This window comes from Aphis gossypii, chromosome X, assembly GCF_020184175.1.
Source record: "Aphis gossypii isolate Hap1 chromosome X, ASM2018417v2, whole genome shotgun sequence".
Taxonomy (NCBI): domain Eukaryota; kingdom Metazoa; phylum Arthropoda; class Insecta; order Hemiptera; family Aphididae; genus Aphis; species Aphis gossypii.
In genome coordinates, this window is record NC_065533.1 from 37,659,223 (window position 1) to 37,676,585 (window position 17,363).

At 26.9% G+C, this 17,363-nt stretch overlaps 1 protein-coding gene and 1 long non-coding RNA gene across 2 annotated transcripts; both read left to right on the forward strand.

The window, feature by feature from the left end:
• Nucleotides 1-3,999: 3,999 nt before the first annotated feature.
• LOC114121127 (uncharacterized) lies at nucleotides 4,000-8,832 on the forward strand. Its single transcript, XM_050207419.1, has 5 exons — nucleotides 4,000-4,140; nucleotides 4,418-4,949; nucleotides 6,156-6,335; nucleotides 6,477-6,794; nucleotides 8,528-8,832. Exons 2-5 carry the CDS (start codon nucleotides 4,491-4,493, stop codon nucleotides 8,780-8,782), a joined length of 1,212 nt encoding a protein of 403 aa, XP_050063376.1. The 5' UTR covers nucleotides 4,000-4,140; nucleotides 4,418-4,490; the 3' UTR covers nucleotides 8,783-8,832.
• Nucleotides 8,833-10,838: 2,006 nt separating this feature from the next.
• On the forward strand, nucleotides 10,839-11,895 carry LOC126552840 (uncharacterized). The gene is made up of 2 exons (XR_007606284.1): nucleotides 10,839-10,957; nucleotides 11,615-11,895. It is a non-coding gene; the product is annotated as an uncharacterized LOC126552840 (long non-coding RNA).
• The last annotated feature ends 5,468 nt before the right edge of the window (nucleotides 11,896-17,363 follow it).

Here is a 17,363-nt window from a genome sequence, read left to right on the forward strand (position 1 = left end):
TAACGAAAATATAGTCTGACATAAATATTAAATATTATATAAGCAGGTAAAATTACAATACATGTAATGATATAGTAAATAGTAATGGAGATATTTTTGAATGACATTTGAAATATTATAGTTGAGGAAAAATACGACATTTTAACTTTTAAGTAGATACCTACATAATATGGTTTTATATCATCTCTAGCACAATATCGTATCATTCATACCTAGGTATAAATCATTTAAATTTCTATAATATTGTTATATACTTAATATTATACTATTTACGAACAATATAAGAGTTTTATAACTGTCATGTACCTATTACTGCTATTACTACATGTTTTACTATATTTTGCTATTGATGAAAAAATATAGATACTATAACTATACTATTACTTTTAAGGTATCTAATAACTAATAAGGTTACCTACTTGTAGTCTCACAAATCGTGATAATACATATTATTAATGTTTATTTTTAGATTGCTATTTTGATAATATTTTTGTTTTCGAGACTTGACATTAATATACAAGGTTCATAATATCCTTCGATATACTTTAATATGAATTATATATGACTAACACTAAATACAATTCTAAAACTGTTGGTCACGATATCTTCTTGTTTTACACAACAATGTTTTTAAACGACAATAAAAAAAAAACCAGTAAAATAAGCAAACAGTTATCAAATTCACTTTATATTAATAATATAATATGCTACACTACGTATTCATCTTAGCGCCTCGGTGAATGGTACGAGGTCGGTATGGAGCACTGTCGTGTTTTAAATTATTTTGTGTAAGGATTATAATGAGCAGATACTTACCAATACAATCGCAGTTTATCTTTTTTTTCAATTTGGCAGGTAGATGTTTCGTGCTAATTTACATGTTGTTATGTACCTATACATACAAAAACGTGTGTAAGATGTTTTTATCTATTAAATCGCATAGTCTGTTGTAAAATTGTTACGTCCCTGTAGAAAGTTTGATGGCTTTAACATTTTTTGTTTATTACTTACACCTTTTTTGTAGATTTATAAAAGACTCGATCTCATTTATGAGATTTTAGACATTGATGTATTCAATATACCTACTTTTACATTATTTAATTGCCATTGATACAACTGTATAAATGTATAACACGTATTGACTATAATTAATACGCCTATATTATATTATTAATTATTATAATTATTTTAAATCAATGTGATAGATATACATGACATATTGAAAAAAATTTGTGGTAACTGGTAGTATAATTTATGAAATATTATTAAAATTGTTAAAAATTGTTTTTAATATTATTATACCATATAATTATATATTATGTAATATAATTTTGTCAGTAATGATAAAAATCTATGGTAAATGTGTGGTATACATTGACATTATAAAATTGTAAAATCACAAACTTTTCATTACGAGTCAAGTTGGTGAAACGTATGGTAAATAAAAACCATTTTTCATTTTTTGAAAATCCAAAAGTTAGGTTAAAACCTATAACTTAATAATTTTATCATTGATTGAATAAATTTTTATTTTTTTAAATTTAAAATTTGTAAATTTCCTAAGAAAGTTATGAAGTTCTAAATTTGGAAAACTTGGTTCCAAATAGTTTCGAAAATATTAGTAAAGGATTATTTGTTTATTGTGTCGTATACGCCGTGCCAGAGCCTGACGTATACTATAGGTATTTCGGCTTCCAATGTCCAAACCGTCAAACAAGTAAATATAGATACCTACAGTAAGAGCTTACGCAACCAATCTCTGGTGACCACGATAACGAGTACTGCACAAAGACTAGTTTTATAAGATTCTACGAGGGTTTATATTATACAACTCTAAGGTTGCTTTACTCTCAATCAACTGACCACGATAACGAGTACTGGATGTTTGAGAACGGGTTCTCTTTGGCCTAGACAAAATAACACTATTTTCCAGCTGACCACGAGTACTGACAGAAAAATAGTATTATAATGTCTTACTGTTTTGTATAAGTGTTTTTCTCGCCACAAACGCTTAGGTGCGTACTTTGAGAATTAATCAATCTCAAGAAGTATAAGCCCTTTTACAAAGGTGAACAAATTATTTATTAACTCAAAACAAAAATATAAAATAAACAAGAAAAGAATATTAAAAATTGACTGGTCACTGAGTCGTAACACACCACGACTGCCCGCTTGCTTTTCTCTCCTCGTTGCCGTTGTCTCACTAATAATTATATTTTGTTAACTCGGCATTTACGGCCTCCGCTCCGTATATAGGATATTTTGTGATGATATTGTATTATAATACGATTATATACATAATATAGATATATATATATTAGTATTATATGCCATCATCTTATTATTTTATTACAACAATTGGTTCGTTCGTTCTATGTTCAAAAAGTATAAACGAAAATTAATTAAATTCTTATTTTTATTTTAGACTTGGAAGTTTGTTTCGGTTTCAAATAGTGTTTTTGATAACTCGCATCGGCGTGTGTTGTTTCCGTCTTACACACGTACGACATAGACAAAACTTGTTTACGCAGTCTGAGTAGAACTCGCTCAATTTTGATTCTTGAGTAAATATACTTATTATAAAGTTGAATTCTAACAATATTTCTGAAGGTAAGACGCTGCGTTTTTAAAAAAAATTAATAAATTTTGATAAGTTAGAGGTCATTTAAAAATGTTGACATTTTCGCTATTTCTAAACGATATAATGAACGTTATATTTGGAATAATGGAACGCAGTGTCCTGCCCTCAAAAATATTTTCACAATTCTGTTTTATAATAAGCATACTTACTCTAACTAGAATCAAAATTTAGCGAGTTCTACTTAGACTGCGTAAACGCGTTTTGTCTCCGCCTTAAAAGTGAATATAACATAGAGAATTTTCGCTCAGCAGACAGTGGCGTAGCTAGACAATTTTTCTTGGGTATAGCCCCGATATTTTGATGGAATAAGGATGATTATCAATGAATATTTTTTATTAAATAAAAAACATGATATAAAACATTTATTTTTGAAGAAAAGTGGGTAGGTCCGGGCCTACCGGCCTACCTGCTGGCTAATCCACTATCAGCAGATCACGTTTATCTCCATTAGCGTAAAAATAAGTGTGAATAATCAATCTATTATGGAACTTGGTGGAAAAAACATTATCTGTGTTCGTATTTTGGTTTTTTACGATTTTTTAGCTTTTAAGTGAGTTATGAGCATTTTTTATTGACGCTATATTATATATACGCACATATTATCTTGCTAACAAATTGAACTATCGTAAAAAACCAAAATACATACACAGATAATATTTTTACCTTCAAGTTTCTTAATAAGTTGATCCACTCTAATTTTTAAACTAACGGAGTTAATTTGCTGAGTGTAAGTTTACTATGCTACGCACTTGTAAGAACTCCCCGTTCTTAACACATGCGGATATGGCGTATAAGCTTGAACATTATATTATGTTCTAACATCTGGTTTTTATTAAAAAAAAGTTTTAATTTTTAACTTTAACTTAATAGCTACTTAATTTTACTTTAAATTAATTATACTTATTATTTTTCACACCCGTCCTCTACAAATACTTGTTTTACAAATAACCAGGCTAAAAATAATAATTTATATATTAATATTAAATAATGTACCTGCATTTATATTATTTGTTATAACATATTGCATATAATTTATAAACTTATAAGTTATAAAATAATTATATTTATTTTTGAGATTTAAGTGGAGCCATATTTTGGTGGGATTACCATAATCAGTTTCAGTTTTGAACACAGCTTCCTTATAGTATCTTGATTAAGTGTTTTAGGACAGCTCCGCGACAGCTATGATTGTCTTAGAATTAAACTTCGCAATAATTACCAATTATTATGTTAAATGTTGTCTTCTATTTTTAGTATAAAAATAGTATAAATTTGTTAAATTATAAAATAAACAAGTTGATAAGTTAATTATTTGAGTGACTCCGATATCTGTATGAAAAAATATTTTTTTTTTTTAGGAGAGAGGGGGCGAATTAATAATACACAAAGTGGGCCATGAAGTATTTACAAAAAAACCATGATACGTCTAGCTACTTACTATTTATCACTGTATATTATATATCTACTCGTGTTTTTAAAGGGCAAAGTTACGTTACACAGTAAGTGTATAAGTATAGTAAGTAATAAAATATTGTTTCGTTTCTTTATAATTAGAAATTTGCCCGTAAAATTATTAAATCAAATGAATAAATAATTGAACAGATTCAAAGTAAAAATATCGTTAGATAATAATCAGAATCCCCCAAAACATTTCGAAAAATTTTAATTCGAACCAATAACACACGGGACACACGTCGCAGGCGAACCTGTGATTTTGCGTAGAGACCGGAGTTTAGTATTCCATTTGTTTTTATTATAATATATATTCTATTTTAGTAAACAATCAAAATTTTATACCAAAATTCGTGTCGCTATTTATTGAAAGCCGACGTCGAGCTATTTAAAATCGATGGAGGCGGCCGAGGTGCAGACACCGGCCAAGGACCTAACCAGGGAAGATTACGAAGAGGAGTTAGTGCAACTGAACAGGCAATTGGCCGGTGCCAGGGCCGAGCACCGCCGAGCAAGGGATGCTCTGGACGCGGACGAGGCCGAGTACTTCGGTACCAAGGAACGGCGTGAGATGGTGCTCGGTGAGAACGGCCGCCTGATAGCAGAACGTCAGCTGTCCGTGGACGGACTGACGGCCGAGAAACAGCGGCTGGTGGCCCAGGTGAACAGCTATTGGGCCGTCGTGAATGCGCTGTACGAACGCAGGGAAATCCAATACGAGCGGATGTTGGCGCGCCTGAAGGAGGACACGGACTTTGTCAGAACCAGGTTCGATGCCGCCACCCAGAGGATCGAGCAAAGGGCCGCCATGATGGACAAGATCACTCGGGTGTTGGAGAATTCGAGAAATCTCAAGGTAAGTGCAAAGCAACTCGACGAGTTTGTTATAACAGTTATAAGTTATAACCATCGTGATGGATTTGCAGGTATCAAACAGGCAATAAATTACTAATAAAAGATATTAACATAATATTATGCTTTTTTAAAATATATAATAATAATTAAGTTAAAAATTAAAAATTCAAATTGAAGGTTTTAATAGTTCTTTAAATATCTATTAATTAGAAACATGTATAAAATGACTTTAACGGTGTCGAGAAAGCTATCGTGACTCGTGAGACAGATAAACGACTTTTGCTACCATAAAAGTGCATCCTTAATATCAATGCAATTAACAAAAAAACTTTAAAATATTTCAAAACTATGATCAACTCGTGTTTTAATATATTATAAACGTAAACATTTCAACGTATGAGTATAAAATGGTAGGTTAAAGAAGAAAAAATATGAGTAATTAAAAATGTTAATATGTATATCAAATATGACATTTGAAGAAAAATTGTAATTTTTGAGGTATTGAGAATTTTGACTTAAAGGAAATCGAAGTATATTATCTGTATTTTTTCGTTTTACACGTTGACCACCGTTAGTCATACAATAGGTTTTTAACGTTTTTGTTATACGCCAGGCATATTTTTTAGTGTCATTCCAAATTTGTATGTATACAAGGTACTTAAAAAACATTAAAAATATAAAAAAAATTTTTATACATTTATTACATTAAAAAAATTGCAATGATTTCCGTTACGCCACGGCGCTTTTTTAGTGAATTATTTTAGCACCATGGAAAAGATAATAATACTCGTAAAAAAGCCAAATTCATTTACTGTCGCTAGCAGTTATATTAAGGTGTGGTAGTAATGATCTACTATACGGGCGCCGGCGGTCACAAACGTATAAAATTTAAGAATTACAAATGACCATCATCGGTGGTCATACATGGTGGTTATGAATTTATAAGTTATGTAAAAATCAAAAACTTTTTACTAGTAAACTATAATAGAAGCTTTAACCAATAAATATTTTAGTGATAGTCACTAATATTATTTTATGTTTTAACAACAGTAAATATAGTGATAACTGCATTTTTTTCTCAAGGAGAGGCTATAATTTATTATTTTTTTAATATCCAATTTTTTTATATTACATACTCAACTAATGAAGTCTACGTATTGCGCGACCTAGGGTATATTTGAAATTTAATAATATTTTATTTTTATAGCAAAAACAACGGGAGGGTATGTACGCTAATACACAGATATTCACTTGCTCAATGCACAAATACACCGAGGAATTAGAGAGATATATCGGAAAATACTTTGAAACAATTTTACTTGGCAGATCTGATATACGCAATCAACAATTAAGGCAAAATATAAAAGAATACTATAATCTCGTTGAGGTATGTACTCATACGTAATATATACTAATATAATTCGAAACGATAAATAATAAAATAATTTAGATCTATAAAGAACTAAGTTACCCGTTAGTCCACTGTTTTCTTGATTATGTTAATTAAAATGATTGTATTTGCTCATAGCAATTCGACGAATATAGAAGAAAATATGTACCACCTAGAAAAAATCAGGAATTGTCCAAATTGCACGAACAACAAATCGAAACGATTATACAATTGAGAATACAGAAGATGAAGCAGAGGATGATGCAAGAAAAGTTGAAAAAAGAAAATGACGTGCCAGAGGAGACCGTAGATCTTCATGAAGAACAAAGCAGTATTAAAATTGACGAGCAAAAAGAAAATTCAAAGTATGAACCGTCCACAGAGTTAGAACATCTGAGAGACGTTATTCAACTAAAAAGAAAATTAATAGAAAATACCGCACAACAGATCATAACAGTAAGCGTTTTATTTCTTAATTATTCATAGTGATTAGTTTTATTTTTAGGATTAAAGGCTTCAGTTACTAGGCCCTTAAGAATACGTTTACATAATATGTATATTATACATATATTATATATATATTGTATCTGATTTTAACAGTTAATTTAACTTAATTATAATTTTAAGGTTTCTGATAACATTAAAATTGTTATACTTAAGGAACAAATTTGGATATAAATTTGTCCAATACAATCTGTATACATATGCTTTTTGACCTTTTTTTACATTGCATGTATTATATATTTTTTAGTTTTGTTATTTTTTAATATTGGTATAACAACCACGTATGCGTAAAATCGTATACATTTTGAACTACAAAATAGTTCATATATTTAAATTACAACAAAATAATAAAAATCGTTACTTGTTGCGAAATTGTTATATCATAATTATTATGATTATCACATTTTATATGTGAATACAAATTTTGTCATAATTTGAAGTTCAAACGCTTTTTACGTTTAAGTCTCGAGTGTACCTCTTTATTAAGTAAATCACTGTAATATATGTATTAAATTTGAATTTATTTTATTATTAGTAATATAATGGTAAATTAAATAAATTGTTACCAAAAACATTGCATTTATTATAATGCTTTGTAACCACCTATTAAAAAATATATATATTTTTATTATAATTAAAGTGAATACTGAGTAACGACTTACCCCTGAATGGTGTGAACAGGTCTAAATAAACAATAAATGCATAAAATTAATCTAAATGATGTAAAAATGTCATTGTGTATAAAAAGTATGATAATATAATGATATAGATAAGAGTTTCAAAACCCCATAAATAATATTTTCAAATTAAACAAAATAACTAAAATTGTTACTCTTTATTTAAATATTATATACTTTTATCCAAATTTGAACTTAAAATGTTTAAAAATATTATGTTTAAATATTTTTTAAGTTATTTAGTTTCAGTGTGAATTAATTAAGGGGACCTTATTCTTGATTTTAAATGTCTATAAATAGTTTAAAAAAGAAGTAAAATATTTTCAAAATTGTACCATGTAATAAAGAATAAAATTAATATAATAAACATTTGATGAACATTTAAATCATCTATATCTAAAGTTTTTGGTTTTTAAATTTCAAGAGAATGAAAAAATTGATTTTATTAAAAAAAAAAAAAACGATTTTGAGTAATAACAACTTTATTTAGGAACATTATATGTATATTTATTAAACTTTAACATTTTTGACCAATCAAAACTTTTTTACCGATATTATCGATAAAAACACATATACTATTATTAAACCAATACATTCATTACTATTTATTCACACTTCCGCCTAAGGTTAGATACATTAAGAAAATGGCACACCGCAAAACTATAGTATCTATATTTTGCTATTAGTTACATTAATATCATAATATCCTTTTTTAGTCTCAATAACCGTGGTTTGGTTTTATTTATTATTATGTCATGATAACTGGTAAAATAGTGTGAATGTATGCTTTTAAAATTGTAGATGTTTCCATGTAGGTGATTGCTTCATAAAGCTATATCGAATCAACTTTTTCAGTACCTGTACCCAATTCCCAGTAATCAGTTTATGTGAAGCATTACCTACTAGTTGCTGTTACCACAATACCGCTTTTATACCTATACTAGTTTTACAATTCTTTATAATAATAATAATAATTATTATTATTATTATTATTGCTGTTTCACCTAGGAAAAAAAATCACGAGAATGGAAGTGTAGTTATTTAAAAGAAATGATTGACGAAATTAGAACAATCGCGGATAAAGCAAGTCAATACGTAACCGATGAAGGAGAACCATCGTCGTATGACCAGACGAACTTTGAATGGTTATTGAACAAGGGCGCAGTCAGACATTTTTCTACTTGCAAGACAAATTACATACAGACATACGATTATGACGTAGAATTAAACATAAATGGTACAGAGTGTAACGAAAATAGCTGACGGATATAATTAAATAGCTATGTTATAAGTTATAACTTTTATTTTAATCAATATTACAAAATTAAAACAAATTTTAGTATAATTATTAAATTATTCATAATAATTATATATGCATAAAATATAAAAATAAAATAAAATAATTAAAATAAAATTATAGTTATATAAATAGTTAAATTTAGTTACATACCAATATCATCAGTATTCAGTTTTTTCTGTTATACCTTTCGCTGCATAATAAACAAAATAATTTATTTTAAACTGTCTAAATGAGTGGAATGATGAAAGAATATCTTCTTCCCGAAAATGTGTAATCATAAAGGCATTTCCTACCGACATGGGTCATTTTCTCCCATGTAAACCTTATGTATGATTATTTTTGAATTACTTACATAAATTCAGCAAACGACTAACGAAAATCTCAAATTAGTATTAATATACTGAAAATACGATTGAGGTCGATTGTTGGAAGATTATTTATTATAATATAATATAATAATAAATATGAAAGCTTTATAACTGCCACAGAAGTGGGGTTTCAAGTACAATATATATGTATTATGTATGTATATATATTATATATCTAGGGAGTTTCATGGTGTTTGGATCTCCCTGAATTTTTTAAAAATTAAAAATTAAATATTTTGTTCATCATCAATTATGTAAAAAAAAATTCTGGTTACGTGCCTGAATGTGTTTGTGTCTTTTTTTTTAATACCTCAGGTTACAAACGTGTTTCATGTTATTCGGTATTCTAACAATATATTTGAGGTATTGTTTAAATGTAAATGCGAATTTATTAGATTTGAGTGAAATAACTAAATAGGTACAACGTTGCTCCTTAGCTAGCTAATACTAATTTTAGCCGCCTATAATAGCTTCTATAATTTTACGGAGAGAACGCGATAAAACACGTAGGAAACAATCAGATAATATATAATGCAAACTTATGTATATTACATAAAATTAACAATTGTTTTTTAGCCTTTTTAAAATTTTTTTGGGGGAAGGGATCTTTATGACTTTTGAGTTGATTTTTTTATTTTCAATAAATTTCTATAAAATATATGAATTACATGTTTGAATTGTTTGATTTGAAAGATTAATATTTATTTTTAATAACTCGTGTTTAATTTAACAGCCGTTACTATAATATTTTGTTTATACAGTTTACAATGGATTTTTTCGTTTGTATCATATTTTACTATTTTAAAGCGAAAAATTTGCTCTAATCTTCAATATTTAGAGTCATTTTTAGTAATAAATTTGATCTAGTATTGGTACTTGGGGGGGGGGGGGGGGGGAATCAAGAATCAATATTAAGTGTATTTTCTTTAAAATTGAGGAAAATTGACTAGAAAGGAAACTGTAAATATAATATACAAAATTATGTTTAGGATAAAATCGATTTATTTTTATATTTTTTAGGTGCCTTTATATATTACATACGAATCTTAAAATGTTTAATTTCTTAACCATCTGATACTTTATAAAAAAATAAAATAAAATATTTAGTCATTAAATTGCTTTTTCGGGGCTTCTAAAATACATTTTTAGAAGTTTCACTGCATTTTAGCGGTTTTAATAGTTTCATTATATCATAAAACCCCAACTCTAAATTAATTAACATTTATTTATAAATTAATATTCGTATATCAGAATTCATATAGAGCTTTTAATGCTTTAAGCTTTTACTATCTACTAAAATGTATAAGGTTTAAGTTCTTGAACTTTTTTCTTTAACAAAGCTTTGTTTGATTATATAAAACGATTTAGACGATTTAGTTAAAAAAAACCAAAAAACATCAGAAAAATAAAAACCCTATACATAATTACAGATTCAGTTTATATACATTGACCGGCGCGTATAACATTATTACATAATTTCACTCATCTGGTGATTGCATATACTATCGTCAATAAACAGTACAATAATTTCATTATTCGATCAGATTATCGCTACGATACTATAATTTTTATTGGTATGATACAACAACGATTGCATTAAAAAAATATAAAATTTTATTAATTATGAAAATATGTTGTAATTTACAGTGACGTGTAGTGTTCAGAACATAATATTTTTTTCCGTATTCATTGCGGTCGGATAATTGAAAAGACAAAGACAATAATAAAATATTCTGGTTCTGCCGAGTTCGGAATAATATACACGTACAGGTACGAATACGACATATAGGTAGAACATGATATTAGAACTCGGGCACGCGTGCAAATATTTGTCCAACACCGAAACCCGTTGTTCACGTCGTCGTGTTTATACTTCATTTTATTATTATTATTAAGACAATAGTGGCTGGGCACTCTCTTATACTCTCCTCATAATATACCTGCAGAATTTAATAATAATAATGCATCATTGCCTGTCTACCTGTTATTTCCACGAGACCATTCTCCCGTCTTACGTATTCCTCGCATTATATATTTTATTTCGTGCTGCTGCTGCAGCAGCGGCCGAGTTCGTTTCGGATCATTTTTCGTCTGTTTTAAAACCTATAAATTAGTGTTTTTTTTTTTTTTTTATTATTATTATTGTACAATCTGTGTACGTACAATAATAGGCGTGTTGTATAGCTATTAGGCACGACTACATTTTTCCGAGTGTCTCGGTCTATTGTTATAGTATAATGTAAGGAGCAAAACCGGGTAGCCGACGCCGCCAGATGTTCGGCTGCATTTAATTGTGTGTAATATATTTGTTTTCGATCTTTTTATTCGAAAACGTTACTCCGTTTATCGTATTATGTAGTAATATTTGCATGTGTGCCGCGTCGATAGAAATTTATACTCATACAATGTATTTATGTGTGCATACAGCATTCGAAGATGACCGACGAACATCTGTCGCTATAGTGTAATATACGTATTTTGTTGTTTCGGCCGAACTGGATCAATTTATTGTTCGGAGTCATTTCACGTGGCCGAAAGATGGGAATATAATATGTTACATACTATTGACTAAGTTATTATTATTTGTATAGTTATCTCAGAACAGAGTTCACATGGTTTTATAAAAATTACGAGCAACATCTTTTGTACATATTTTTAATTCGATATTTCGATGTTTATGTATACTTAATAACACAGAAACTATATAATTATTGGTTATTTATTACTTACTTATACTAATTCCGTTTGACTAAAAAGTAGGTACCTATACACAATGGATTATTACTCATTATGATCAATAACAATGTAGTGAATACATCTGCAGATTTTTTTATTATTGTCTGTTACAACGTGCACGCTACACACAGATTGTAAATAATTGCCAATCGGTTATAAACAATTTATTTATACATAGGTAATATAATTTATATTAAGTACTTACTACATTTGACTGATTTTATTGATAGTTCTATCAGATTCTATGCAGCTGAACGGTGTAGAATATTATATTGGTTTTACAATGATGTTCTTTTTTTATCTGACATTTAGGAGTAGTAAGTATAGAATACCTACGGTAAAAAAGTCTTGAAAAAAAAAAATGATTTTAAATACATTTTTTTATTATTATTTATCGATTTTTAGTCGTTATAATAATTAACCAGTCATAATTAAAAGATAAAAAGGGTGAGTCAGTGGCTGCAGTATGCTTGATGTTTGAATTTATCACCATGTATTTAACTCTGACGAAAAGCTATAACAATAGTTTTATTATTTTGTGTGTATAATAGTCAATAGTCATGTCATTTGTTAAATCACTATTCTAATTATTAATGGCATTGGTAAACTTGTTTTTTCTTTTTAAAACCATATAGGACGTTAACTTCTATCAAGCTAACAGTACAATATTAATTACTATTCATAATAGACAAATTTTATATAGTTTTATAAAGTTGTATCATTCGTCATTAGTCATTACTTATCAATTACACATTTGACGAATATTGACTATTAATATATTATTATTTATTTACTTAAACATAATAATAATAATAATAATATAATCATTATTTTAAATATTTATACTAAATTATATCTGCAGTTATAAATTTATAAGTTACATAGGTACTAAAGAGTAAAATATTTTAAAATAAATAGCTTCTGCACAAATCAAATTTATATTACTAAATCATAAGCAGAATCAGTATTTATATTATTATTTAATAATTAACAGTCATTCTTAGCCTGTGTATAATATTTTTTTAATCTACATTTTATTAGGTTAATAATAATATATTAGGTCATAAAACATGTACCTATTATTTGATATTTCGTTGGTTATTTCTTTAAAAAAATGTTTTTCGTTTCCGTTATTGTATTGAAATTACTTTTGTTTGACACACGCGTTCGATTAAAAGACTTATGATGTCATTCAATAGCTTACTCATTTACGGCCGATTACATTATTTTCATTAGTTCTAGGTACCTACATTTACATCATGGTTTAAAATGTTTAAATGAAAATTAGTATTAGGTTTATTGGAACTCGACATTATTAACATTTTATTTTACATTAACAGTTAATCACAATGTTCAAAACTAATTAGTAATAATTACAACTAATTAATAACTATGGATCCGAGGTACGCATCATGATACGAAGCCCGCCTGCCAGCCGCGCCGTATTAAAATAGGAGTGTACAAAAATGATGGTAATTGTATATTTGTAAGCCGTAAAAATGACGAACTAAAGACAAAGAGTATATTGTATTATGTTTCTAGAGAAGAAGTAGGTACCTGTATAATTTAATCAAACTTCGTAATATAAAAGCAAATATAAGTAAAGGGCACTGCCGTCGTTATATTATTATGATTATTTTTTTTTTTTACATTTGATACGCAAATTTTCTCAGACACGCCACGGATGAATTACAGTAAAATGGTTTATTAATTTGCCAGCCATATATTTTTTTTTACATATATACACTGCATAATGCACATGGTGTGCTCGAGAAGACGCTGGGAAAAATATTTTTATAGCTGGCTTTGAAATAAACCATGTATTTGCCATCGCTGTTTACCGAGAACAGTCAAAATGTCTGAACAATGCAGATAAATATTAAAATGTTACAGCATATTGATCAAAGTAGGTAGAGTGTCTTTAGAATATTATACTGACTAGAGGCATTCCGAGGGTTTTGTTTTTGAGTAATTGTCTATCTAATTGAGCGAGTGTGTATAATAAATGTTAAAAATACAAAAATATATTAGAATATGATAATTTTGTTTTTTTTTCTGTAAAAAAAATATTTGTAGAACATAAAGTTCATATTTAAGGTTTTACCTCATACGATCTATCGTCGTAGTGTCATGTACTATAATTATTATATAGAAAAGTCCGTTTGTAATCACAAAATACTTTGATAAAATATAAAGGATGAAATGTGTATTTTAATAATAGTCATGTGTAAGAGTGTATGAGTGTTTATTCATAGTTGTTATAAAAAAATTACTGTCTTAAAAAGCTGAAAATTTGATGTTAATTTTAAAGTAAATAAAATAATTAATCATAATCGTCATAATACAATACAACCAGTAACACTGAATTTGATTTAGTTATTTAATGTGTCCTAGTAACTTAAAAATTATTTATTATAATTGACCTCGGAAAGAAAAATATTGTACAATGACGATAAAAAATTATACTCAATTAATAAGTTATACTTTTTGAATTATAACAAATATTTAATTTCGTTTGAAGATAAATCGTTATCGTTACGCGATTTCGTAAACACTTAAAATTCAAATACACATAAAATTTTACTTATTATGATGTTTCGAGTTTTCTTTATAGCTATTTGAAGGAAATTTTAATAAAATTAAAAATTTAATATTGAATTTTTTAACCTTGATAAAAACACAAAAATTTTATAATTTGTTAACTACAAAATTATTAGTAAATTTTCGTGATTTTGACATATTTCGTAATAATTTGAACTATAAACGCTTATAAAAAAATTTGACTAACGATTTTTGATTTTTTTTAAACTACAATAAGAACTGCAGCTAATAAGGTATTAAATTTTCGAGTTTTTGGACACCCAACATTTTTTTATCGACACTTCAAAAAAAAATTCTCAGAAAAATCGAAAATTTCAGTTGCCTATAAATTACTTAAAAAAAGTCAAAATATTTTTGAGTTACAACCATATAAAAAAAATCGATTTGGTCGAAAACTGGTTTTGCGTAAAAATTCCCATTTTTCTGTCACTTTTTTTTTTGTTTTTTCTCGATTTTTTTGAAAACTGTTGGAAATTTTTCACTTTTGACCTCTGTAATGCACCATATATTCACTTTGCCATCGATAACCACCCCTAAAGTTTGAAATTGAAGCATAATTTCGACAAGTTATACTGTACACACACACACAAAAAAACACACGCACACACATCATTGTAAAAACAATACATTTATTACTTTGTTCAGAATCTAAAATGTTTTAATATTTCGTGCATTTTTCATAGGTATTGTCGTTATTCATATTTCTTACACATAAACTATAAGTATGATAATATGATATAGCCCAATACTTAAAATTCAAAATATTTTTTAAAATTCTCGTGTTTCAAATGCAAAAAAAAAATTAAAATTAAAATATCGAAAATTACTAAAAGTCAAATCTAAAAAGCAAATCTAGATAAATGCCATGTACTGATAAAATGGTAATAATGTCATTTTTAATTTTCATATTTTTTTTAAAATTACATTCATACATTTAAATTTAAATATAATTTAAATAATATTAAATGATTTCTGAGAATATAATTTATATTACTAACTGTCAACTGGTATGTGATAAATATTAATGTCACCAGTATACATTATAGATACCATAATACTACTAAGTATTATGTATTACTGATTAAACACGCAATCAATGTTCACCAGCCACCACTACTCTACAATAGTTACCTGGCATATAGTTCAAAAGTTTATTATGGCTAGAACAAATACTTAATAAAGCAATTATATACCACGATAATAAAAAAATAATCACTTTTTACACTGCAGATTTGGAAAAGAAGCACTTAATTTATTCTAAAATCGATTTATATTTGATTATGCATTAAATATTTTAATTAATTAAACTATTTCTGTAATTATTTTTTGTTATATAATTACATAAATTAATTACATTTTCATTTTCAATTTCATAAATTGTATTGTTGACACATTTGTCAATAATAAATATTACCTATACATGTATTGTATAAGTTTAATTATATATTAAATATATATATATGAATAAGAAAATCTGAGATAAATGAAAATTAAGACCTAAATAGGTACATATTTATATGATGTTTTTGAATTACACCGTTATCAGTGACATATTTTTTTATATTATTAAAATACATCATATCAGCAGTAAGTTGTTCGTTTATTTATTTTATTGAAACTAACCAGTTTTTTTCTTCAAGCCTCAATTATATACTATTTAAGTACTTACATCTATTCAATAATAAATATATTTATAAATACGTTTAAAAAATATATAAAATATAAAGTGTAGGTATGAAAAAACCATACGGTACCTATGTAAAGTCTTACGTTTGTAATATGACATTTTTATTACCTACTATTAAATGAACGCACGCGAAGAAACAAATCATATTGATAATGATTAGACGTATATAAAATGATGTAATATCTATTATAATTATGAAAATAAATTAAAAACACAGTTTGATTTATTAACAGCAATAATAATAATATTTTAACAACTATTTTTATTCACGAATTATTAAAAGTTATAAGATAATATTGGAAGTATATATAATATATTCATAAATAAATAAGCATGTATTAGCGAATAAGAGTTTATTTTAATGTTATGCGATTATAATAATAGATGTTGCCTACCATAATACATATTGTCATTGTTTAAAAATGTTAAGTCTTTGACCTCTGTGACATAAACTATTTATAATACAGTAGTTATAACACTAGATTAATCTGGATTTTTAGGACGCGTCTCTGTACAAACACTTTAAAATGTTTTAAGTTCTTTCTATTCTTGAGATAACAATATTTTAAAGATTGAAAAACAATGAACGAAAAGAAAACTAATAATTAAATGATGTATTAAATAAAAAATCAATTCAGTTAAGTTTGTATAGGTGCACTATTTTTTTCGTAGACCATTGGTCAATAATACATAATAAGTATTATTATTAACATACTATACCGTCTATACTATAGTACATCATAAAAGGTCATAACTAAGGCTCATATTTGTATGCATTTGCATATTTTTACTGGTTGGTCTTATTATATATTAAGCAAGCACAAAACATTTTTCATGGAGGTGTGATTAAAATTACGAATTATTAGAGAGCACACTTTACAATTTTAAGGTCATATTGGCGTTTAGTCATTTAACAATACAGATTTAAATATTTTCTTATGAATATTTACTAAAAAATGTTTGTTCAGTAATAATATATGGAAAACTTAAAAACCAAATCGATTATATCGATATTATGTTTTTGTTGTAATTCGAAAATTAATAACTGAGTAGAGACTTGTATTTTTCCCAAAATATTTATAACTATTATTTATATTAGCATTTATTGAAGAATAGACATGATAGCATTTAAAAAAAAAATGTTGGACCTTT